This window comes from Halichoerus grypus, chromosome X, assembly GCF_964656455.1.
Source record: "Halichoerus grypus chromosome X, mHalGry1.hap1.1, whole genome shotgun sequence".
Taxonomy (NCBI): Eukaryota; Metazoa; Chordata; class Mammalia; order Carnivora; family Phocidae; genus Halichoerus; species Halichoerus grypus.
Genome location: NC_135727.1, coordinates 114,259,942 through 114,287,069, shown reverse-complemented (window position 1 = coordinate 114,287,069; position 27,128 = coordinate 114,259,942). Strand labels below are relative to the sequence as shown.

General features: G+C 42.9%; 1 protein-coding gene across 1 annotated transcript in view; it reads left to right on the top strand.

The window, feature by feature from the left end:
* PHEX (phosphate regulating endopeptidase X-linked) overlaps positions 1-27,128 on the top strand; it is a 196,964-nt gene that overhangs the window by 20,759 nt on the left and 149,077 nt on the right. Inside the window, exons 5-8 of the mRNA XM_078064050.1 lie at positions 12,151-12,237; positions 13,295-13,521; positions 22,862-22,930; positions 25,450-25,566. Coding sequence (XP_077920176.1) covers positions 12,151-12,237; positions 13,295-13,521; positions 22,862-22,930; positions 25,450-25,566 — 500 coding nt within the window. The remainder of the gene's footprint in view (positions 1-12,150; positions 12,238-13,294; positions 13,522-22,861; positions 22,931-25,449; positions 25,567-27,128) is intronic.

The window sequence follows — 27,128 nt, the reverse complement described above, 5'->3', positions numbered from 1 at the left end:
ACGAAGCCTTGTCTTCTGGCTGTCAATAGCAGCAGTGATTCCGCATTTCTTAAAAAAGTGCTCCCCGAGGGGCGCCTGGGTGGCTCAGTCGTTAAGCATCTGCCTTCAGCTCAGGTCATGATCCCAGGGTCCTGGGATCAAGCCCCGCATCGGGCTCCCTGCTCCGCGGGGAGTCTGCTCCTCCCTCTCCCACTCCCCCTGCTTGTGTTCCCTCTCTCACTGTGTCTCTCTCTGTCAAATAAATAAATAAAATCTTAAAAAAAAAAAAAAGTGCTCCCCGATTAGCTCAGGGATTTTCCTCCGAGATTGCCTCTTTGGATCCGCAGTAAGTTTTCATTTCATACCCAAATCGTATTGAAATCTTTCTGAAGGCCTTTTAAGTGACAGTTTCCTGGCCATGCAGGAACAGTTTCCAGTGCCTACTATGAGAACTGCTCGATCACGTCACCACACGGGCAGGCAGCGACTGTGCCTAATTGACAGTTTTAAGATGGATTCCAATTTCAGAGATGTTAAGATAGGAAAAAAATGTGCTTAGATGAATTATGCTATGTAAATTGTATTTCCACTAATCCAGGCTTCATCTACCTTGTTTATGTGCTTTAAACAATACTCAGTGAGATTTGCATGATGTTCCCTCCTCTGTATTCGTAGGTTTTAATGTGCACTGCCTGGATAAGCAAACTCCACCACTTCGTTCTTCAACTCTAATGTGTAGCAACAAAGCCGGACTGTAATACTGTTCTTCCCGGCCTTGAACGTGTACATGAATCCCCTGGGAATCTTGTTCAAGTGAAGATTCTGATTCATTGGGTCTGAGGAGGGACCCAAGAGTCTGCATTTCTGACAGGCTCTCAGGTGAAGCCCACACTGTGGGTCTAGGGACCACGTGATGAGTGGCCAGGCTTTACTACATGTGAGGACACAGTGTGCCACTGAGGAAACTCACCGCTCCCGGGGGTGTGGGTGGTTTTGTTTTGCCTTTGTTTGTACTATGATTTCGATGAAAATCTATGAATTACAAATGTCATTACGTTGGGTAAAAACAAAGATGTCATAGGATAAAAAAACAGGAAGTTTGTGTGTATTGTTTTATGATTCAGGGAGAGATATTTCTTCCTCTTAATTTGTTTTCTGAAAGGTTTGTTCATTTTGTTTTCCCTTGCCTTCCTCCTCAAAAACCTTGGGCAACTTGAATTTATTAGGAAATCTGCATGTAATTGCAGATTAATAACCTACCCATTAATACCACATTAGTTCATTGTGATTAATGGCATCTCTTTGCTTAATGAATTAGTAATGATGGACTGTTTGCTTTAAAGTGTCAAAAGAACATTCTGTGTAAGAAGGCACTACCCATAACAGGAAAATTAATTCTATGCAAGTTGGAGAATAGCTTGTCACAAATAAGAAATGTTTGTTTGGAAAGGCTCACTGGTGTTCATATTTACACAATGAGAGGTATTTTTAAAACCTGTATGGGCCTTTTAATTTAGAATATGAGAAGGGGATTTTATTTTCATCACTAGCTGAGATCGGTGTGGGAACCGATATTTCGGAGAGAAACACATGCAGGTACGTGCTGGTATACTCACAGGTTTGCTTCCTACCGTGGTCATTGCTGTTAAGTTCCAAATGGAAGTTCTCTTACCTGCTGTCTATTCTGAATTCATAAGTTCACTTCCCCAAGGCCCAGACATTTCTTCTTACTAATTTTATTCCTTTAGCCTATCATTTGTTTTCTCTCTGGTTCCTCACTCTAATTTGGTGCTGTTGGCCATCATTGTTTATTTCTGTCTTTGCCCTACATCCGAGGAAGCGAAGGTCAAGGAAATTATGTGACTTGCCCAAACCAATCCAGCCATATAATTTGTCCCCCACAGATTATGGGTCTAACATTTCAAATGTCTCCAATTTTAACCCAGGCGGAAAGAGCTGCATGAGCAGAGGCTTTGTCTAGCTGGTGCCTTTGAGGAAACCCAAGAAGCCCAGTGTGACTGGAGCTTGGAGTCAGAAGGGAAAAGGGACAAAAGACAAGACTGAAGAAAAAGGAGGGGCCAGAGCGTGCAGGCCTGGTACCCTGTGTAAAGATTTTCGCCTCTGTCCTCAGGCATCTGGGGGCCCGTTTGTAAATGTCACGTTGAGGGGCGTGATGGGTTTTGCCAGAGCACGGTGGCCATGTGTAGAGAATGCCTTGGAGGAGGGAGTTGATGTATAGAGACCGGTTCACGAGGCCCTATCATGCTGTTCTGTTTTCTAGCTTGGGATCCAGATGAAGGCAGAGTTTGTCTTGTTACAGAAAACCCCAAGCATTATTGGGTATTCTTTTCTCTGTGTTCTCCTCAGGACACCGTGAAGGGTCATTGTCTCTTCTCTGCAGCCCCTGCTTTCTTTGAACTTAGGAATGTACTTCATCAAGCACATCGGTTCCCCAGAATCTGCTGGTGAAGGCCCAGCAGCTGCCTGGGGGGCGGGGGGGGGGGGCGGCGGGAGCGTGGAAGTTTGCTGTCTTCCCGCCAGCCCTTCGGCTCCTTTGGCTTATGCCGAAGGTGCTGTTGCTTCCCCTCTTTGGGATACAGAAGGGAAGAGAGCCTGGTTCCTAATCCCTCACTGTTAGAAACCCCATTTAAGAAGGGCAGCCCGGGGTGCCTGGGTGGCTCAGTTGGTTAAGGTCCGACTTTTGATTTCAGCTCAGGTCACGATCTCAGGGTCGTAGGGTCAAGCCCCGCATCGGGCTCCGAGCTAAGTGCAGAGTCTGCTTGTCTCTCTCCCTCTGCTGCTCCTCCTCTCTCTCTCTCAAATAAAGTCATAAAAAAGGGGGGGCAGCCTTTCTTGACCACACAGTTTAGTTTGAACAGCCAAGAATAGAACCGCTGCTACTCTTCCCTCCTCATGGAAGGTGGGAGTAAAAACAGGGGTTAGTTGGGAAGTGGGTTTTTAAACCTATGTTTACAGTGTTTTGATGCTGCTTTTACAGATGAGGGAGGAATTGGGAAGTCTAGAGCTCAGATTTTTTAGGATTTGAGGGATGCAATATTTATCCCACTCTTCCTTGCCGTGGGGTGTGGTATAAGCTGGAGTTGAAAATAGCTGTCCTGTATTTTTTTCACTTTGGAAGTCTTCCTGGCATCGTGTAGTTTTTCGTTTTTGTTTTTTGTTTTTTGTTTTGGCTCTTGAACCAGTGAATCAACCCTCGCCTTTAACCCCTATCGCATTTCACCTTTGAGAAGGGAACTTTTTATTTAATTAATTAATTAATTAATTAATTTTTTGAGAAAGGAACTTTTTTTTTTTAAAAGATTTTATTTATTTATTTGACAGAGATAGCGAGAGCAGGAACACAAGCAGGGGGAGTGGGAGAGGGAGAAGCAGGCTCCCCGCTGAGCAGGGAGCCCGGTGTGGGGCTTGATCCCAGGACCCTGGGATCATGACCTGAGCCGAAGGCAGACGCTTAACTACTGAGCCACCCAGGCACCCGAGAAAGGAACTTTTTAAAGCTGGACTTTACAGAACTGAGGAACTAACTTAGACTTAAATGGGCCAATATGATGAAAACATCTCCAGAACAAAACAAAGTAGTACTCTCCTTGAAGAATGTTGACATTTAATTAAAACGAAGCTGTGGAGTGAGGAAATCAGCAATCAGCATTGACTTTGAGTGGGATGGGGAATGGGGGAGGAGGGAATCTGGACTGGTGATGTTTCCTGGGATCACAGGCATCAAGAAGGACTGGGGATAATTGTCAACTATACTTCAGTAAAGTTGGGGGAAATAAAGGAGCGCTGCTGAGAGCTGTTGGTTCTCAAAGTATGATCCCTCTATAGCATTAGCATTACCTGGGAATTTGTTAGAAATGCAAATTTCTGGGCCATACCCGAGACCTATGGAATTAGACACCCTGGGGGAAGACCACTCAGTGTTTTAATAAGCCCTTCCAATGATTCTGATGTCTGTTCAAGTTTGGACACCACTGGTTTCGACTAGGACATAATGTGAAGAAAAGCCTTAGGGATCAGCTAACTGTGTCCTGCCCTTACATCACCAGGCCTCCCATCCCTGTCTAGGTGCCTCAGGAGTGTGTCTCCCTGGTCACAAATAGGGTGACAGGGCAAAGTGGGTAGATGGCTTAGCACAGTCAGTCCACCACTGCAGAAACACATCTCAATGTCACCAGGGAATGCCTTTCTTCCGGTTAGGATTGAGAGCTCTAGTTAAAGTCCACGATCGCATTGCTGCCTCTGGCTTAGCCACTTGGGGGCCTTGTTCTCACACACAAAAGCAACTTGTGCGGTTTTACTGGATACCTGATGGTTCAGTGAACAGGACTTAGAGACCTGAACCCAAATCAGAGATCTAACCTTTACTACCTGAGTTTCCTTGGACAGGTTCTTAGGGCCTTCTCCCGGGTAGAGTAGAATGGGATCAGTGATACATGCTTCTTAGGGTTTGTGGGGGATTAATCAAGGTCATGTACAATACACGTGGCACAGAGCAGATGTTTAATAAATGAATGCTACCACCATGGGGTCCTTGGATGTTCAGGACTACTCGGGGAAGAACCCCTGCAGGGGGTATATAACCATGCATGGCCTTTCCCTTATGACGTTAAGATGGTAGAAATGGGCAGGACAAAATAAATAATTAGGGTTTTTACTCTAGGAAAAAAACTGAAGATGGATTTTAGTGACTTTAAACTCACCACAGGCCTTACATTGAATTATCTGCTAAGATCCAAATTATCTAACTAGGAAAACTATTTTTATGAGTTAAAATATCGTATTGGTAGATTCGTTGTAATTCTATGCTGTCAAAGAGTAATGTTAACATTTAGTTTATATTATTTTGAAGGTTAACCCTGGTAAGTGTAATCCTTATAAATTTACTTGTAAGTGAACATAATAAAAGAGTTACCTTCTCTTAGACTTTTGTAGTGTCTGGCAGTTTTATAAAATTGATTTCATTATGGGCAAAGAGGTCTTTTGTGTTAAGTGGGGGGTATTTTTATGTTATTTGGTAACCCATGATTTAGATCGATGAATTAGAGGTTTTTAGTGCCCCTAAAATAATCTCTGCCCCTTTTTCTTAAGCTGATGCCAGCCAACAATGATCATTTATAACATGATCATAAAAAACGAACAGAGAAAAGGATTCTGACAGTTTCTCTCCCTGTATTTAGGTGGGAGTTTCCCCGAAGAATGAGAAATATCAGTTCTTATTGCCTTTTCAGTGTGTCAGAAAGACTCAGGTGACGCCATGCCTGCCCAGCTCTGGGTGGAGGAGCGGCAGAACTGAGTGCACCATTTGTGTGAAAACATGAGGGTTATGGGATCCACGGACCATGACTTAGTTAACTTGAATTTTGTTTTTTTAATGAGAAGAGCAACAGCCTTTGCAAGCTGATTTAAAGTCTCCAGGTCCAGCTGCCTAAGAGTTTAATACCCATGCAGTGTGAGTTAGAAAAATGAAATTTCTCAGTACGGTAAATAAACTCAGGAGCCTGGAAACCAAATTGAAGTCTGTAGCCTGGAAAATCAACAAGGACTAAAAATAGTAAGATTAGAGGCGACAGTCTACCGTGGGCCATCCAAAGGTGGTTTTTAAGTACCACCAAAGGAGAAACCAGACCATGATAGGGTAAGTTTAAAAAGATAGGTATTTCTAGAGAACATTGTGTTTGTTACCTAGGTGTGGAAGGGCATACCTTCCCTTAGAATGTGGATTCGACTTTCCAAAGTTTTGATTTTTCCTGTTTTGTTTTTTCTTTGGACTAGAATTAGGAGGACACTCCCCCTGATTTCTAAGGGAGAAATGTTGGCATAATCTACCGTGTGATTGAGAATTCACCTTAATGACCTGTGACGTGAAGGTTTCAGGATGCAGTTGCTGTTTGCATTAAGCGCATCAGGCACGCAGCTTCAGCATTCATCATTCTCCTAGCAAGTAGCCAGAGGATCCCCTTTAGACCAGGCACATAGAAGGGTTGCAGAGTTGGGAGAAAGAACACAAAGGAGCATGTTTTGAGTTCTTGACTTAACCAGGGAACTTCTGAGTCTTCAGGAGTCTGGTCCTTCCTTTGGAATTCCCTTCTCCTGTTCCAGAGCTGTCAATAAAGGCCCTGTCTCAGCAGGAGAAGTGAATTTGAATGAGTAGGATTGGTGGTCCTGTCTCAGCTTCTGAGCTTAAAGGAAGTTGGATGCCAACTAAGTACTTACCCCCAGATGGAAGACCAGGAAGTGGATGGTTGAGCTGAGACTACTGGTATGATGAAGCTTAGGCATCCTAAAACCTGGTGTTCATGAAAAGCGATGAATGAAGTCTTGGATTTCATTGTATGATGCAGAGACTGGGGTGTGAGAAAAGGAGATTATGGATTTTTTTGTAATCGGGACATTACTGATTATAACAAGCAATAATAAAAGAAGTCCAGATTCTCACAGTTCCTTTTCTGTTGGATGAAAAACTCTCAGACTTAACCTTTTCAGGAATTCAACTCTGCAAATGTGGAATGAGCAACAACCACGCCAAGCAGTAGGCCCTGGGTGCTCAAGATGAATGTGACCCAGCTCCTGCCCCACAGACTACTCATTTTAATGGAGACCAGCCATTGTTAATGCCGGTTTTATGTACCGAGATGACTTTTCACGTCACAGTACTTGGGACCCAATGACCAAAAATACCTTCTTCATTGAAGTTCTCCCTCTCATTGTCCCCTGTGAAGCCAGGCTTGTGTTACCACCATGGGCAGAAACTAATTCTACGTGGACTGTAGATATAAATGTGAAACAATAAGGATTCTGTAAAAAACAGAATATTATGACATTGGGACAGGCAAAGGCTTCTTAAATGGGACACACAATACGCTAACCATACAGAGAAAAAATGGGGAACTTAGATTATATTAAAGAATACAATGATTTTATTTGATTAAGATTTAATAAGAAAAAATACATAATATTTTTGTGTTATGTTTGAACTTGATGATCAGCAGCGCTTTGAAACCAACTTTATAGTCTCAGGTTTGTTGCACGATAGGTTTTTTTGAACTGGAGTTTCCCTTTTCTGTTGTGACATGGTTAAGAATACCTGGAAGGGGGTGAAGATTGAGAAATTGTCCAAGAAACAACACAGATGATGATGGGAATGCCCTTGTGTGGGTGACCCAGGAGCCCTTCTCAGCGCTTTAGGGACATTTTAATAACCTGAGTAATTGCCTTTGATAGGCAGGCTTTGTTTTCTGCTCATTAATTACTCTCCAGGCTAGACTTTATTCCTCTTACCACTAATTCAGATGCAGAGGTACATAAAATGGATGCTGCCAGCCGATTGCCACACCACTGTCTGCATATCAATGCTCTCCTACCTGCTTGGGCATGAGGAGGAGAGGAGAACAGAAAGGGTTTGACAAGTAACCCGGGATAGCTGAATTTGTTTTAAAAGCCACATTCTGGGGCCACCTGGGTGGCTCAGTCGTTAAGCGTCTGCCTTCGGCTCAGATCATCGAGCCCCGCATCGGGCTCCCTGCTCGGCGGGAAGCCTGCTTCTCCCTCTCCCACTCCCCCTGCTTGTGTTCCCTCTCTCACTGTGTCTCTCTCTCTCAAATAAATCAAATCTTTAAAAAATAAAAAATAAAAGCCACATTCTGGTACCGAGACCAGAATTTTGACACGGGCAGGCATACCTCACTTTATTGGACTTCCCTTTCTTGGGCTTGGCAGGTACTTCATTTTTCACAAACTAAAGGCTTGTGGTAACCCTGCATCAAGCAAATCCATTTGGCACCATTTTCCCAACAGCATTTGCTCACTTTGTGTCTCTCTGTCACATTTTGCTAATTCTGGAATATTTCAGATCTCTTCATTACTCTTATATTTGTTACGGTGATCTGTGATCAGTGAGCTTTGATGTTATCATTGTAATTGTTTGGGGGCCCTGCGATCCATAGAAGATGGCAGATGTAATTGATAAATGTTGTGTGCGTTCTGGCTGCTCTTCCGACTGGCTGTTTGCCCATCTTGCTCCCTCTCAGGCCTCCCTATTCTGAGACACAGCAAAATTGAAATCAGGCCAATTAATAACCCTACAGTGGCCTGTAAGTGTTCAAGTGAAAGGAAGAGTCATGGGTCTCTTACTTTAAATCAAAAGCTAGAAATGATTAAGCTTAGTGAGGGAGGTATGTTGAAAGCTCGGCCTCTGGCACCAGTTTGCCAAGTTGTGAATGCAAAGGAAACTGTTGAAGGAAATTAAAAGGGCTCCCCCAGTGAACACATGAATGATAAGAGAGCAAAACAGCCTTCTTGCTGATCTAGAGAAAGTTGCAGTGGTCTGGACAGAAGACAATCCAGCCAGAGTATACATCCCCTTAGGCCAAAGCCTAATGCAGAGCAAGGCCCTAACTCTCTTGAATTCTGTGAAGGCTGAGCGAGGTGAGGAAGCTGTAGAAGCAAAGTTGGAAACCGGCAGAAGTTGGTTCGTGAAGTTTAAGGAAAGAAGCTGGCTCCCTAATATAAGGTGAAGCAGCGTTATCCAGTTACCCAGATATCCAAGTTCTCCAGAAGATCTAGCTAAGATAATTCATGAAGATGACTACACTCCACACGACACATTTTCAGTGTAGATGGCACAGCCCTTTTTAGAAGCAGGAGCCACGTAGGACTTTAATAGCTTCAAAGCTTCAAAGGACAGGCTCTCTTGTTAGGGGCTAATGCGGCCCTGGTGACTTTAAGTTGAAGCCAATGCTTGTGGACCATTCTGAAGATCCTAGGGCCCTTAAGGGTTATGCTAAATCGACTCTGCTTGTGCTCTGTAAATGGAACAGCAGAGCCTGGATGACAGCACATCTATTCACAACCTAGTTTAGTGAGTATTTTAAACCCACTATTGAGACCTGTTAGCTCAGGAAAAAACTTATGACTGCTCATTGGCAGTGCATCTGGTCACCCAAGAGCTTTGATGGAGGTGGACAGTGAGATTCATGTTGCCTTCATGCCTGCTAACACGACATCCACTCTGCAGCCCATGGATTAAGGAGTCGTTTTGACTTTCAAGTCTTATTATTTAAGAAATAGGTTTCATAGGGCTCTAGCTGCCACAGATAGTGATTCCTGTGATGGATCTGGGGACAGTAAATAGAAAACCTCCTGGAAAATATTCACCGTTCTAGAGGACATTAAGAACATGTGTGATTCATGGGAAAAGGTCAAAATACCAACGCTCCCAGGAGTCTGGAAGAAGCTGAAATCATCCCTTGTGGATGACTTTGAGGGGTTCAAGACTTCAGGGGAGGAAGTGATTTCAAATGTGGTGGAAATAGCAAGAGAACTAGAATGAGAAGTGGAGCCTGAAGGTGTGACTGAATTGCTGTCATGTCATGATCAAAATTGAAAGGATGAGGAGTTTTTTCTTATGGATGAGCAGAGAAAGTGGTTTTGTTTTTGTTTTTAAAGATTTATTTATTTGAGAGAGAGAGAGCACAAGTGGAAGGGGCAGAGAGGGAGAGAGAATCTCAAGCAGACTCCACACTGAGCATAGAGCCCGATGCAGGGCTCGATCTCACGACCCTGAGATCATGACCTGAGCCCAAACCAAGAGTTGGACGCTTAACTGATGGAGCCACCCAGGTGCCCCGAGAAAGTGGTTTCTTGAGATGGAATCTACTCCTGGCAAAGACGTTGTGAAGACTGTTGAAATGACAGCCAAGGATTTAGAATATTCTGTAAACTTAGTTGATAATGCAGTAGCAGGGTTTGAGAGGATTGACTCTAATTTTGAAAGAAGTTGATCTGTGTGTAAAATGCCATCAAGCAGCATCTCATGCTACAGAGAGATAGTTCGTGAGAGGAAGTGCCAATCTATGTGGCAAACTTCATTATTGTCTTATTTTAAGAAATTGCCACAGCCACCTCAACCTTCAGCAAGCACCACCCTGATTAGTCAGTAGCCATCAACATCAAGGCAAGACCCTCCACCAGCAAAAAAAAAAAAAAAAAAAAATATATATATATATATATAACTTGTTGAAAACTCAAATGATGGCTAGCATTTTATTTATTTTTTTAAGATTTTATTTATTTATTTGACAGATGGATAGAGAGCACAAGTAGGCAGAGTGGCAGGCAGAGGGAGAGGGAGAAGCAGGCTCTCCTCTGAGCAGGGAGCCGGATGCGGGGCTCGATTCCAGGACCCCAGGATCATGACCTGAGCCGAAGGCAGACGCTTAACTGACTGAGGCACCGAGGTGCCCCGATGGCTAGCATTTTATAGCAATAAAGTATTTTTAAAAATTAAGGTATTACATTGTTTTTTTAGATATGATGCTATTGCTCACTTAATTGACTACAGTATAGTGTAAACATAACTTTTATATGCACTCGGAAGCCAGAAAATTAATTTGACTTTATTGTAATATTCACTTTTTTGCAATAGTCTGAAACCGAACCCATGATATCTCTGGGGGTAGGCCTGAACAAATGATTGATATTTGTGCACACTTAGGGTTTTGGGAATGCCCTACTTAGCATTGCATGTCCTCTTTTCACCTTCTTGTGATACACAGACTGCCTTGGGTGCACACTCAGGTACATATTTACTACTTTGAGTTCTTTTGCTCCCATGGCTTGTTTTTGGTCCTCAGGGCATTCTTGTTTGCAATCTGTGGAGTGTTTATAGCATCAGAATAACATCAGATCCCAAATGGAATTTGGATTATTTACTTCCAAATGTGTCTCCCCAACAGTCCAAGGGCTGTGGAAGTAATACAGTGCAAAGGCACCTGATCTGATTTGAATAGAAATATATGTGGGTACGGTTTTAGAGCTTTGTGTTTATTAAAAAAAAGAAAACAATCTTCCTTCTTGATCCTTGGGGCTAGTTATCTTGCTTTTATTGCTATGATAATACACAAGAAAGAAACACCAAACAAGCTGAGACAGTTGAAAACGCCCACATCCAACTCAATTTATTTTATTTGAGTCTATGTAGTTCTGTGGACTTGTTTGATGTACAGATGCTTTATAAAAAACAGGACAGGAGCTCTGGATTGCATTTTTTTTTTTTTTTTGGAAAGGTAGAACTTCTAGTTTAGAAGTAGAGATTCCTCTTCAGGGAATATGTAATTGTTTAATTAAGTTGATTAGCATGCTCCATTGTGTCTTGAAGCTATTCAGAGGACTGCGGGGGCATCTGTTGTGCCGGCATCGGGAGGCAGCTAGGTTGTTTCAGAAATAAGCTGCATATGCCTTGACAACGGCAGTTTGACACAGCTCCATGTAGGCAGTGCCACGGTGCTGCTCGCGGATGCTTCATCTTGGCTTCATGTAGGTACATGAATGCTCTTCGGTTCGTCCAAGGTGTGTTTTGCGGGGAGGGGAGGAGGGGAGTTTTTATTGAGTCTTGCCTTTCCCTCCTCCGCCTCTCCTTCATCGTGACGGCTGTCATTTTCCGCCTTCAAACAATAGCATGAGTGATGTTATAAATCGCACATCATTTTCTGGGTGGGCTCATGTCTATGCTGACAGCCATTTTCTACACACGACCTCACTTCAATGGCCAGGACTCCGCATGTGTAAATGGACAAGTCTTCAGGCGATTTGGGTAGGCTTTGCAATCTCGCCTCTCCATTTCCTGTCTGAACCGCTTCTCCCATGTCCACAGCATGTTTATGCAACATCGCATAAAACTTCTAATGGGCAATTTCTTCCAGGTGACCTCCCTGAGAGGCTGGGCTGTGAAGAAATCTTAAGAAACCCGACCCTGATGAAATTGCCTCCTTTGAGAATATTACTTGGTGCAGAAACAAGGAACAGAATTCAGTTATTTTTGGTTCTTGAATAAATGAATTCTGTTTCTTTTTATGTAGGTGGCGAAAACATTAACCCCTGCAGCAGGTCCGGTCTGAGTCAGAAACTGAACTTTTGGTTTCTCTGAATTAGGAGAACCTGGGAAAAGAGAAGGTTAAAGTTTTTTTTTTATTTGAACCTCAAGCAACTTGGACGCGGTTCTGCAGTCTGTATATCTTTTATAGATGTGTCTTTTCCAGGGTTGTCTGTCTTTACGTTTGATTTTCCGTAGGCCAGGACTGTGGATATAGAATGACCTCTAAGTTGGCACCATGTGTGGGTGGATACTAATGAATCCTTTCTTAACCTTCCTAGCACTTTTGGAGAAATCCATCAGTAGAAGGCGGGACACTGAAGCCATACAGAAAGCCAAAATCCTTTATTCATCTTGCATGAATGAGAGTGAGTAATAAAGAAAATAACTAAAATATTTAACACCTTATCCTTCAGAGAGTCTATTAATGTTTAAAGATATTGTTTAAGGAAAACGAGAACTACTAAGAATTCGATTAATGTTTAAAAATGTTGTTTGAGGAAAGGAACGATTCTCAAAGACTGAATCTTGACTCTCCCTGTCTTAATGTTCTGTTGCTGGCTTGATGGAGAAAATAGGAAAATAATTTTATTTCTTTGGCTTGGATTCTTTAGATAGCAGTTACTCCGTGAGAAACTTGGGTAGGGTCAGGAGGGCAAACCCCACCATATGTGGTGCAGAAACAAGAATCCAGAGGCCCTGTCCGGTCTGAGAAGGAGCCTGGGAGAGAGGGCATTTGGGAGTGTTGCTATATCCCATAGAACCTTACTGGGGCCTAGGAGAATCCAGATTCCCGGGTGGGCCAGCCTCCTTCTGCTTCTCCATCAGCCTAACAGGCAGCTTAGGTGGCTGTCTTAGGCCTGTCTTGGCATCTTGGGTCTGATTGGAGTTAAAGTTAACACTTGCCATTTTCTCTGGTGTGCTTTCTCAAGACAGGAAGAAGCCGGTGCCTGCGGGAAGTGTGTTACCTTGTTTAGGATTTGGGGTATTATTTGGTGAGCTAGAAGAGGGCGGTAAAAGATGACCAAAGAGTCTGGAAGCATTAATTCAAGTATACTGGGGAGTGGTTGGCTTTACTGAATGGTTTCCTTTACTTAGGATTGTTCCTTAGTCTTGCAGAGTATTCTCAGCCTAATATCGCTCATTGGGCTGTAGTGAGCCCATCTTTTCTTGTCGAGAATATCCAGCAGCTTCCCTAGTCAGCTCTCCTGGCAAGAACACCAAGTTCAGGCAGTCACATTGAAGTGTGAGTCATAGGTAGTTCTGTCTCTGTGGTCCTGCTCAGTCCACTGCACCTCTCTCTAACAGCTGAAATGTTAAGTTGGGGTCTTATGGGGAATTTTCTCTTGAGAAGATATACTTGCATTCTAGTTTGGTGATCCAGTTTGCAATTCTAACTCTTCCTTTGTATTTGCTCCCTTTCAGAAGCGATTGAAAAAGCAGATGCCAAACCATTGCTACATATCCTGCGGCACTCACCTTTCCGCTGGCCTGTGCTCGAATCCAATATTGGTCCTGAAGGAGTTTGGTCAGAGAGGAGGTTCAGTCTTTTGCATACCCTTGCAACGTTTCGTGGTCAATACAGCAATTCTGTGTTCATCCGATTGTATGTGTCCCCTGATGACAAGGTGTCCAACGAGCACATTTTGAAGGTATAGTGAGGACTTGTTCATACTGTTTGTTCGGTCCAAGGTTAGTCTTTTGGGGTGTCTTTCCGGGGAAAGAGACTCATCCTACCTTAGCGAAATCAGAGGATAAAAATTCTGTTAAGCATTGGGATCTAGAATATTCCTTCCTCCCAGATTTGCAGAGTGTAACTCAGGAACAAACCAATTTTGTCAGTCTTTCAGGAAGCTGGTGAGTGAGTTTCAAGTCATCTCTGATCTGACCCTCAAATATCTACTCTGAGCATGTGTGGGGTCCCTAAATTCCAGTGGGGAGCAAGCTGCTAAGACTTTCTGAACTCTGCTCTTCCCTACACCTCCTCATTCTCCTGACAAAGGAACAACAGTGAAAGACTCATCAGTGAAACAGCTTGGCAAGGATTCAAATAACATTTTTTTTTTAAAGATTTTATTTATTTATTTGACAGAGACATAGCAAGAGAGGGAACACAAGCAGGGGGAGCGGGAGAGGGAGAAGCAGGCTTCCCGCAGAGCAGGGGGCCCGATGCGGGACTCGATCCCAGGACCCTGGGATCATGACCCGAGCCAAAGGCAGACGCCCAACGACTGAGCCACCCAGGTGCCCCTCAAATAACATTTCTTAAATTGTTTTGTGTTTTGATCCTACTGTATTTTTTGCTTCCACACTTCTTTTTTAAGATTTTTAAAAATTTATTTATTTGAGAGAGAGAATGAGCAAGAGAGAGAAGGAGTGAGGGGAAGGGGCAGAGGCAGAGGGAGAAGCAGACACCCCGCTGAGCAGGGAGCCCTATGTGGGGCTCGATCCCGGGACTCCAGGATCATGACCTGAGCCGAAGGCAAATGCTCAACCGACTGAGCCACCCAGTTACTTTGACTAATAATGAAGATTTTACTGAATCACTGATTTTTTTTCTCCCAATTCCGTCCTTTGTCAAACCAGCAAATATTAGTGATATATTGATCAAATCGTAGAAGTATAAAACCTTTAGAACATATTACCCTTTTCTGCTGTAAGTCAACTTTTAAAAAGCCACACCATGCAGTTTATTTTTTGGTTTATACCAAGAGGGTGGCTTTTTTTTTTTTTTTTTTTTTCTGTAAAGGACCAGATAGGAACTATTTTAGGCTCTGCGGGCCATCTGGTCTCTGTCTCACCTACTCAACTCTGCTCTTGGACCTGGGAGAGCAGCTGCAGACAGTCTCTCCATGGATGGGTGTGGTTGTGTAGCGGGCTGGCTGGCAGGCTGTAGTTCGCTCAGCTATAGTCTAGACAATGGAAGTCTCAGGAAATCGTTAGGCACTCAAAGAATACCCATCTACTCAGGAGGAAATTCTTGGTTCCAGAGACAGCTGTATTTTCATGCTGGGTGAAGGAACAAGAACATGGCACGGAGGTAGACCCTAATGCTATCCGGTAAGACGTGCTGTACAAGACACAGTGATGCTGCCTAAGGGTCCAGTTGATCTCTGCCTCATGCTGATAGGTTACTCACTTTAAAAACCAACAAACCAGATTTTTAAAAAGATTTTATTTATTTGAGAGAGAGTGAGAGAGAGAGCGCACGAATGGGGGTGGGGAGAGGGGCAGAGGGAGAGGGAGAAAAGCAGACTCCCCACTGAGCAGGGAGCCTGACATGGGGGCTCGATCCCAGGACCCCGAGATCATGACCTGAGCTGAAATCAAGAGTCAGACGCTTAAGCGACTGAGCCACCCAGGTGCCCCAAGGCTATCATTCTTAATTCCAGAACTATTATGACATCCTTTCAAACACCTTAAGTGGTATTTTGAAGTTAGATGGAGACTTTCAAACTTAAGCTTAAGTTTATGCACTCTATTGGGTGATAGAAGATCTTTTTTTTTTTAAGGATTATTTATTTTAGAGAGAGAGTGCAGGTGGGAGCGCACACACAAGTGCAGAGCGGCGGGGTTGGGGGGAGAGGTGGAGCAGGGAGGGACAGAGGGAGAGGGAGAGAGAGAATCTCAAGCCATCTCAAGCCAACTCCCCGCTGAGTACAGAGACTGATGTGGGGCTCGATCTCATGACCCTGAGATCATGGCCTGAGCCCAAATCAAGAGTCTGACGCTCAATCAACTGAGCCACCCAGGCTCCAGTGGGTGATAGAAGATCTTGATTCACACACAGATAAGTAGTTGCAAATGGCAACCATTTTATTTTTCACCGATTTCTGGACCTACTCTAAGAATTTATCTCCTTAAACATTTTATTGTGGAAAATAATACAAAAGTAAAAAAAATAGTACAACAAAATCCCATGTACTCATCAGCCCAGCTTCAACAACTGGCAACTTTTGGCTGTTCTTGTTTTATCTAAACCCTTCCTTTTTGTGGGGAAGCTGGAGCATTTTATAGCAAATCCAAAATATAATATCATTGCCCTGGTAAATCAGTGTTTATCTAATGGAAAGGACTGTTATCACAGCCAAAAAAGTAACCATAATTCCATAATTAACATCTGACACCTAGTTAGTTTTCAGTTTCCCTGAGTGTCTCAAACATGTCCTTTTAAAAAATTAAAAGTTGGTCTTTGATTCGGGTTCCAAATAGGAATCTCATGTGCATTTGGATGATAAGCCGATTTTAATCTACAACATTGTGAATTTGACTGATTTCAGTGCAACCTAATAGTTGATGAGAGAAAAATCTTGTTTATAGGAGAATCACAGCTTAAAAAATGTAGGAGAAAGAATAGCATTAAAAAGTTACCATTTAGGGGCACCTGGGTGGCTCAGTCGGTTAAGTGTCTGCCTTCGGCTCAGATCACAGTCCCAGGGTCCTGAGATTAAGCCCCGCATGGGGCTCCCTGCTCAGTGGGGAGCCTGCTTCTCCCTCTGCCTCTTCCCCCTCCACCACCCATGCTTGTGCTCTCTCGCTCTCTCAAATGAATAAAGTGTTTTTTAAAAAGTTACCATTTAAAAATATTTCTAATGAGATAAAGGACCAAGGCAGCTACCATCCGTAGTTGCTAAAACCATTAGGTAAATGGTTGATGGGGGACACTCATGATAGAGAGATCATACTGACATCCAAAGAACCACATGTCAGCGGTAGCCTTGTTCAAAGCGGGGCAACCAGATCTTATATACCTTCTGCTACCAGGCAGTGAGAAGTATACACCGTCACCAATGATGTCTTGCCAAAAGAAAAGAAAAAAAAAATGAACTTAGATGTTTACAGGAAACATGGGGAATAGAGGAACGTGGTAACCAGTTTTTAACAGCTTGCCTGGCATACTTAATATTCAATTAAACGGATCCTGGAAACACTGGACTGTCAGCTATAGAATAGTCTCCAGATACAAGGAGGCGCTCACGGACTTCCTGCTGCTGTGCTTTGCCAGCATGGTGACTTGTTCCAAACTCATGTGTTGGAGCATGGCTTGGGACGGGAGTACAGCACAGGTTTGCTTTATTTTTTTTTAATGATTTTATTTACATATTTGAGAGAGAGAGAGCATGAGCGGGGAGGGGCAGAGAGAGAGGGAGAAGCAGGCTCCCCGCTGAGCAGGGAGCCCAATGCGGGGCTCAATTCCTGGACTTCAGGATCATGACCTGAGCCGAAGGCAGACGCTTAACTGACTGAGCCACCCAGGCGCCCCACAGGTTTTTATTTCTAGTTACGTCTCTGTACCATTTTATGTGAATGAATAGTCACACAGCTGAATTAACAAAATAGAGCTTCAGTCTTCGTAATTGTGACATGGTTAGAAGTTCAAGCTTGTGTCTAGATATGGTAGGAGAAGCTTTCTTCTGAGATCTGCATAAAACCCAATGAACCTGACAACAAGAATTAGCAAATTGGTCACTGCCGATGTTGTAGAATTTGTGAACGTTGCTTTTATTAGAAATAGTTAAAACCGTACAGAATTTGATTAAATATTTCAAGCCTTGGAGCACCTTTTTTTTTTTTTTTTAAAGATTTTATTTATTTATTTGACAGAGAGAGAGACAGCGAGAAAGGGAACACAAGCAGGGGGGAGTGGGAGAGGGAGAAGCAGGCTTCCCGCCGAGCAGGGAGCCCGATGCGGGGCTCAATTCCAGGACCCTGGGATCATGACCTGAGCCGAAGGCAGACACTTAACGACTGAGCCACCCAGGTGCCCCTTGGAGCACCTTTTAACTTTCGTGGAACATAGTTTGAAAACCACTAAGGTAGTAGAAAAAAGAATAGGTTTTCGTGTTAAAGAGACTGAGGTTCATGGTTTGGATTTGTGTTTGACTCAGTGAATATCCGTGTGCAAATTGTTTCACCTGTCTGCATCTCATTTTCCCCATGTATACTGACGGGTGGATTAGAATGTACTTTTCACTGTTGCTGTGCAGTTTAAATGAGATGAATGTGGTGACAGTTTGCAGGATAGATACTGGGACACGGTAGCACAAGACAAGAGGTGCCCTTCTCTTAAAGCATGACAAGCAACTGGTCAGAACCATTTGGAGAACCACTTGACTCTCTTCGATTTTGGTACCCAACATACCTCTCAGATCTCAAGTTCACTTGTGCTAAAAATAGGCAATTTCAGTTAGTCTCACATCCGTCTGAGCTCCCATGCCACCTTGTAGTGGGAAACCCAACCAGTGTAGGCATTTCCCCACCTTCTGGTTGCCCCATTTCTTAGTCTTCTCCTGGGATAGTGGGAGATTCTCCACTCATCAATTAGGTGTTTCTGAGAAGAAACCCCTTCTCAGCCCTTATGGACCCTTCAGGTGTACTTTTCTGCTACTGGGGACCTGGGTCTCCCACTCCCTCTGCCATCCTGCTGTTTTCCAGGGGCAGTGACTGGTCACTGTGCCTATGAGAAACTTGGACTTCTTTGGCAGCTGAGGAGATCTTCTTCCTCTGGGAGAACTCTCTCTTACCCCAGACTCTCCTCCCTCTATGTACTTAGACTTCTTTTCCCATCACATCCTGTTTTCTTCAATGTTTTTAGCTTTCTAATCCCATGAACCCGTGGGGGTAAAGAAAAAGGACTCTCTTTGGGAAGGCACAGCACTGTGGCAATTCCTTTGGGTGAGCAGGTGGTACTTTTGGGTGAAGAAAAAAGGCAAGTTTCCAGTGGGCAGAGGTGGCCCCATACCAAGGACAGGCAGTTTGGCGAGCGGGGGGTTGCTCAGACCGCCCAGGGGTCCTCTGTCGAGCTGCCCTGTGGCGAGATAGAACAGGATTTGCCACAGGCTGAAATGGGAGAAAGGAAATTCAAAAATAGAGGAAACAACAGAAGTTAAAGCCCCCAAACGTACCTTGCTACATGTGTTTGGGTTTATTTTATGTAAGGAGATTACAAGAATGAGGACTTGTGGAACAATAAAGGATTTGATTAAATAGGATCCTGAAAAAACGTTTGGAAGACCAGGTTGTCTAAGTATGTGTTACTGAAACTGACTTAAAATCATCATTAATGGCCTGCTTTTGTCTAGCTTTTAGCAAAATCCTTAAGAATGACAAGGAGAGACCCTCTTGGAAATGAAGTTTTTCTAATTGCTTTGTCTTTTCTTTTCCTAAATCATAATTTGGCAGATGTTTCTTTTTGTGTTACTGCTTTGTTTCCTAACCTGAGGTTTGTTGTAGTTAGAGAAAAAAAAATTCATCTTTCAGTTCAATATATCGGATTTCCTAAACACATACTTTATTTTCTACTTGGGATGTTCAGATCATTTGTAAACACAAGGATTAAAAAACCTCCAATAACACAGTGTCCTAATGTTGGTCTCTTGAGAAAGTTTTTTGCCTCAAGAGTTTGTATGCTTCTAAAGAGATTTAGTTGTCAGACCTTATTCTGTTTGGTGTATTTAAAACGTTCCCTAGAAACCATAACAATGTGGAGGTTTAAAAAAGGTCCAGTAACTTTACTTGAGTCATATAAACTTTTACAATAAGAGGAGTTAACTTCATTTCATCAGAGGGAAACTTTGGCTTTCTTGATATTGTCTATTTAGTTTCCTTTCCTATGAGACTGAAGCTCAAAAGATTGCTCCAATTTGTCCAGATCTAATTGAAAGCCAAAGCATCTTAATCATAATACTGTGTTTCACGATCCTGGCTTACTTAATTTTTGGAAGAAATGGTGGTAGATTGGGAGTTTTAGTAGGATGAAGCCAGGCTGGCTTATGATTTGGTTGTTTGGGACCAATTAGAGAAGACAGCTGAATACAACAATTTAAGGATTTTAATAATACATGCAGGCAAGATGGATGTTATGAAAATCTCTTTTTTCCTCCTTGAAACAAGAGTAGTGTTTTTCCTTGAATTTTTCATAACATCACTATTAACTTGGCCTTTGTAGAATTTGTTGCATATGAAGGAGATCTTCATGGAAAACTATAATGCTATACCAATCTTATGTATTAAAAAAAGAAAATATTTGAGATTATAGTAAAATGAAGAAGAACTAGAATACATAGATAAAAACAGTGTAGAGTTGCATAAACTAATGATACAGGCATGTAGAATCCAGTTTTTATTCAGATGCTACTAATTTTTTATTTGTTACTTAGATTTTGTATGTTCTTAATTTGACTTAACTTTTTTTCTGTGTGAATCAGATTTAAATTTAGAAAATCTGCTGTTGGGATCTGTTTTATTTAGTCTTTAGGCAGTTGCTGAAACTCAAGAAAGAACAGCCATAGATTTAGAGAAGGTTCTGGAACTTAAAAAAATACTTTTAAATTTACATTCAGTGAAATTAACTTTTGTGATGCACATGTCTATAAGATTTTTTAAAAAAGATTTTTTATTCCTTAGAGAGAGTGTGCACTCGTGTGTGTGAGAGCACGAGCAGGGGGGAGGGGCAGAGGGAGAAGGGAGAAGCAGACTCCCCGCTGAGCTGGAAGCCCAAAGATGTGGGGCTCCAGCCCAGGATGAAGGCAGACGCTTAACTGACTGAGCCACCCAGGCGCCCCTGTAAGTTTAGACAAATGCAGAGTCATGTAATCACTTCCATCACCCCCCACAAAATTACCTCATGTTGCCCCTTTGTAGTCAACCACTTTCCCCATCCTTAAACACCGTTCTCTGTCCCTGTAGTTTTGCCTTTTTCAGAACGTGGGTAAAACTTGCCTGCGTTGTTCCATGTATCAGTAGTTCATTCCTTCTTAGGGCTGACTACTATTCCAGTGTATATCACAGTTTATCCATTCACCAGTTGAAGAACATTTGGGTTGTTTACAGTTTTTGGCAGTTATGAATAGAGTTACATGTGGGTTTTTGTGTGAGCATTAAGTTTTTATTTCTCTTAGATAAATACCTAGGAGTGGGATTGCTGGGTCATATGGGGTCATATGTAAGTGTATGTTTAAGAAACTATCAAACTGGTTTCTAAAGTGGCTCTGCCATTTTGCATTCCCACCAGCAATGTGCGAGTGATGCAGTTTTTCTACGTCCTGGACAGCTTTTACCTTAGCAGGTTTTGCTTGTTTGTTTGTTTTTGCCATTCTAATGATATATAGTGGTGGTGTATCATTTGTGACTTACATTTTCCTAATTATTAGTGCTGTTGAGCATCTTCTCATGCACTTACTTTCCATCTTCATATCTTCTTTGGTGAATTGTCTGTTCAGATCTTGTGCTTGCTTTTAAATTGGGTTGTTTGTTTTCTTACTGTCGCATGTTGAGGGCTCTTTATAAACAAATCCTTTTTCATATATGTGATTGTCAAATATTTTGTCTCTGTAGCTCATCTTTTTATTCTGACAGTGTCATTTGCAGAGCAAAATTTTTTAATGGTGACGCAGTCCAATTTCTTTTTTCTTCTCTGGATTGTGATTTTGGTATCATGTCTAATAACTCTTTGTCTAGGGGTGCCTGGGTGGCTCAGTTGGGTGGCTCAGTCGGTTAAGCATCTGACCTCGGCTCAGGTCATGATCTCAGGGTCCTGGGATCAGGTCCTGCATCAGGCTCCCTGCTCAGTGGGGAGTCTGCTTCTCCCTCTCCCTCTGTGTTCTCTCTCTCTCTCTCTCAAATAAATAAATAAAATCTTTAAAAAAATAACTCTGGGGTGCCTGGGTGGCTCAGTTGGTTAAGCGTCTGCCTTCGGCTCAGGTCATGATCCCAGCATCCTGGGGTCGAGCCCCGCATCAGGCACTCTGTTCAGTGGGGAGCCTGCTTCTTCCTCTCCCTACTGCTTCCCCTGCTTGTGCTCTCTTTCTCGCTCTGTCAAATAAATAAATAAAATCTTTAAAAAAAAAACAACAACTCTTTGTCTAACCCTAGGTCACAAGAGTTCCCCCTATGTTTTCTTCTAGAAGTTTCATAGTTTTGGGTTTTACATTTAGGTCTATGATCCATTTTGAGTTAATTTTTGTAAAAGATGTGAGGTATGAGTCAAGGTTTATTTCTTCTTTTTCTTTTTTTTTTCTGTAAGCAGATGTCCAGTTGTTGTAGCACATTCTTCAAAAACACTGTCTTGGGCGCCTGGGTGGCTCAGTTGGTTAAGCGACTGTCTTCGGCTCAGGTCATGATCCTGGAGTCCCGGGATCGAGTCCCACATCGGGCTCCCTGCTCAGCGGGGGATCTGCTGCTTCCTCTGACCCTCTTCCCTCTCATGCTCTCTGTCTCTCATTCTCTCTCTCTCAAATAAATAAAATCTTTAAAAAAACAAACAAACAAACAAAAAACACTGTCTTTTCCCCTTTGATTGCCTTTAAGACATTGAAATTGTTTACTTCAAGAAATTATGCTATACTTTTCTATAATAATTTTGGTTATTTAGTTGTCTATTATTTGTATTTTTATCACCTATCCTAAACTTTCCAGAGAGAGTTCTAAATTTTGCAAAGATTTCTCAAAACAGAATTATCATTTGATTCCTTTAAAATAAAAAAAAATCACTCAATGCAGTACAGTATTTTAGGGGTATGGCGGTAGAAAATGTGATTAATCAACTCTCTCCAGATTGGCATTTTTGTCAAATACTGCAGTGAGGAGAACGCTGGACCTGGTGACGGGAGACCGTGATTCTCCTCTGAGCTCTGCCCAGCCATGTTACCTTGGAAAAGTCACCTCAGTTCTTTGGCCTTTGTTTCTCCACAAGAAGGGGGAAAACCAAATCATCTCTAAGACCTATTTCAACTCAGAGAGCTTTGATGCTATTCAGTATTGGTAGAACCTCAAAAAGGTTAGAATCCATGGAGCAGGGGCTGGTCTCCGATACTTTATAATTTCTGTCTTTGCTGAAGTACCTATTTGCCTATCACTCTGAGTGCAGGGAACTCTTTCTGTACTGGTGACGAGACTCAGAGCACCCCTGCCGTGCCCATTCCATGATTCTTGTTACAATGCTTGGTACGAATTTATATTACAAGCAGAATGCTTTCTGTTTTGTTTCAACAGCTGGACCAAGCAACTCTCTCCCTAGCCGTGAGGGAAGACTACCTGGATAATACCACAGAAGCCAAGTCTGTAAGTTTGACTCATATTCACCACTGTGCCTTGTCAGACTGTTGTTGGGTTCATAAATTGTTCTAAAATCCCTGACTCTTTACTGGAAACGAACAATGTGACTGTTTGATGACCATGTTGCCAGTGCAGGAAGCAGAGGCCTTTTATTCAATCAGACACATGGTACTTCCTGTCTCCAGAAAGTCTGGCCGTCAAGGCTCAGGGCCCTCATGATTGAGCTCGGGAGACAGCACGCCTGAATGAAGTAACCAAGAAATGAGCTTGCAGCCTCTCCTCAGAACTGTAGAGAGCTCACTGTACATTGCAGAAGTAAAGTGTGGAGATTTGACTGGGTTGACATAGTCAGTCAATGGTTCTCAAATTGTATGGCTTAAGAGTCATCTGGGAACCTCCTGTTAAATGTCGATTCTTGGGCCACAGCCCAGGAGAGGCCCATGTAGGAGACTTGAAGTGGGGCCCAGGAATCTGTTTTCTTAACAGATGCCATGGGTTAATGCAAGGTTAATAAGAACCAGATGGGATCAGTTCCGATAGACTTCTTGGGTTGGCTGGGAAACCTAGTAGTTTCCTGGAGATTGGAGTAGAGCTGCTTCATTCCTGACACTTTCAATTCATTTTGGAAACATGGTTGAACTTCCAAAGGAGCCTCAGACCCAGGGGACCCTTGACTAGGGAGTTCACTGGTTTCTGGCCCAGCCTAAGAATGTAGGAACGTAGATTGGGAAGTGTTAGGGTCACAACGGAAGTCCCTACTCCTTTGCTGTTACTAAACCTTGTATCTAGAAGGTTCTGGAGGGCAGGAAGCTAGGTAAGATCTTAGGCAACTTTCTGGGTAAGGACATTCATCAAAGAAGGCTGGCATGTTTGTATTGTTCAAAGTGGATAGAATGGACTTTTGCCAATATGCAGGCACCTACCTTTCTGTTGGGGTCACCACCCTATCAGCAACCAGGCTTGAAACCTCCTTCCCCATCCCCTGTAACCAATCAGTCAAGTCCTGTGGATTCTACTTTCAAAATCTCTGTTCCGTCTGGTTCCTCCTCTCTGTCTTTACTGCCCTAGGTCAGATCCTTGTTAACTCTCGCCTTGACTACAAGTAGCCTTTAACTGTTAACTCCTCCCCTTCGTTTCATTGCCTCCTTAGCACCACTGGACAAATTCTCTTCTCAAAGTATAGCTCCCAGCATGCTTTGATCATGACATGATCCCAGAACACTTTTGCTGCCTCATTTACTTTTGTTTTTCTCCCAACAAAGGCAGCTTACACACCTCACAGGAGGATTCTTCACTACTCTTGAACCTGTCTCCTTCAAATGCTCTGTGCTCATTTCTCCAGGCTGGAATTCTTCTCTACTTTTTGAGTTTCCAAACACTTAGCAGCTTTGTTAAGGAACTGATTTTGGTCTCTCTAATGTTACAGTTAGTAATTACATGTTTATCTCCCTCACTGGATTACACACTGAGAACCGGACTCATGCATTATGTAATTTTTCATCTGTACCCCGCATAAGCACAGAATGCCTAGCAAGACATCCTATATATGTATTGATTGAATAAATAATTTCTTAAATTGAACTGGGAATTATAAAACATTGTTTCTAATTAAGACTCTTTGCCAAGCTTGCTTACTGATTAACAAATATTTATTAAAGCCCTGCTATATGCCAAGCACTGTATAGGTCTCGAGGTCATAAACATAGCAAGAATAGCATATATAATCAAGATGTAAGGAAATCTTAGTCCCATAGCATAACCATGTGATAATTTAATATGTGGTGTATTGAGTTCTCACAAACATACCTGAAAGGAGAGGTTACCCTCAACAAGATTCCACAGTTCCCACAGAGTTAAGGTCCCTCTCCAGTGCCATATGAATAGCCTGACAATGGGTTTATGAACATGCAGGGAGGAAACTCTGTATTTGCTATTTGCTGGGTTTCTCTTTATCATTCCTCTCTTCATTCTTTTCTCCCTGAGTCGTGAGGAGAACTTTGTAAAATCCATACAAAACTGAAGAGACAAAGGGTTGCAATCACTGGTCTTTTTATTGCTTAGTGTGAAGGTGGGTAAATTGAGCTGCAAGAGAATAAATCACAGTTTCCACTAGTCTTCATGGATCATGGCTCCTGCTTTTAGCAACCATTCTTTCCCATTATTTTATTAAAACCTCACTTGCCTGGAAAGAGGAGTCTGACCTTTAACTTTCTATTCTGGGCTCATTTGGAGATGTTTCCTGTATCTATAATATCATTGGTTGCCAGAAAACTAGTTCTCTTGATCCTTGGTGGCTGGTATCTCTGTCTCTCATGAAAACAGTCCCCCACTAGCTGCCACTCTTTCTCCCAAAGTGGTGGTGGTGGGTGGATGGTTGGTTTTGCCTCATGCCTGTACCATACTTGGAGTATAGAGTGAAATTGAAGAGCATTTACTTCCACCTGCTGTTTTTGCCCTTCTCTGTCCCTGAAACGTACTTTCTAATAGGCTGTTGTCATGGTCACTTGCTTCTTTATCTCTTATAGTATCGGGATGCCCTTTACAAGTTCATGGTGGATACGGCTGTGCTTTTGGGAGCTAATAGCTCCCGAGCGGAGCATGACATGAAGTCAGTGCTTAGATTGGAAATTAAGATAGCAGAGGTAAGTGTTAATGTAAAAATCTCTTTATTTTCTTTTTCTTATTTTAAAAGTAGTATACCATGAGTGGAAATATATATAAAAAGGGCATTCTGTGGCAATGTCCTTTGGATCCAAGGTAGAACTAATAGCATCCCCTCTGGAAAGGAACAGGAAGAAGAACCATGATAGAAAGAAGAGCTCTTCTTTCCTTCTGCCTCCCTGCTTGAAGCCCAAGGGCCATATGCTGCCTAGCTGTGGCCAAAGAACAGCATCAGGGAGATCCTCTGACTATGTTCTCCTACACGACTTCTGTGTGGTTCCTATAGAAGAATAGTTAATAAATCCATATTGATTTGGCTTGAGTGGGAGGTTGTTTTTCATTTAGTTTACTCTTTATACCAGTCCCACCCAGGGTCAGTCTGACCTAAGACCGGGCCTTTGGGAAGTCTGTTCACCCATCCTGGGTACTGGGTATACAGTTTGATGGAGAAAGTGTGTAGGACATGCCAGTAAGCATTTTTTAGCTGCCATTCTGGTGCTACCTTGTACCTAACCGTTTTTCATTCTTTTCTTGCCCCACTTAAATGTCACTGTGTCACATGCTGTGTTCTTTGCAAGTTACCTTAAGTTCAGGCTCAGGGTAGAGACCTAAGAACAAACCTGAGGGAAAATAATGAGAAATCCTCACTGGTCCACTTTGTTCAGAACATAACTTCTTTTGTAGAAGAACCAAAGTGTAAAAGCCCTGTACATTCTTAGGACTGGAGGGAAAAAATGTGAAATCTGTTTGTGGGTATACCTCGTAGTGGGGAAAAAAATGACACTTTTATCAAGTCTTGCATATGGGTTGGTAGTCTTTTATAACAGAAGTTGGTAAAAATCCTTAGTTGCATGTGAATCCAGGTGTTGCTTGGTTTTGTGTTTGGCAAAGTGGTGGTAGGGTGTTGAGGTATGGAGTAGGGACGATTGATAAGGGTCAGGAGGAATTAGTTTCTCTCAGCTGCAGTGATGTACATGCATACCTCTCTCCAAACTCTTACTTGCAGAGCAGAAAGTTCATTCATGCATGTCACCTTTGAAGACTGTGTGAACACTGCTGCAGATGTTCTGGAGTCAAGACTGGGCCTCTAAGCCATGTCTAGAGGCCATCTGGATTCCCTTCCCAGGCAAATAGGAGACCCAGAGCTCTAATTTGGACTGAAGCTCTGATACAGCAGGGAAAGGCCTTGCCCTGAGCCAGGGATTTGGACCAAAAAGGGAACTAAAAACAGCTGGGCTGAGGCAAGACTGGGAATTGTTGAGAGGCTAAATGAAGTGACAAATCCATGGGGTGGGGGGAAGTAGTTGGCAGAGAGCTGAAAACAGCTCTGAGGTCAAAGGGCTTCAATCCGGGACTGAGAGCCCTAGTAGAGGGAGGGAGGAGTGTGGACATTCTCTGAGGCAATGATTCACATGGATCCAGGAAGCTGTTTGTAAGATTCATGAACTCTCTCCTGTGGAGGGTGAGGTGGGGGAGAAGCATGAGGGTGGAGGGTGAGGTGGGGGAGGGCACTGAAGCATTTAGAAAAGAGGGGGTAGATGTC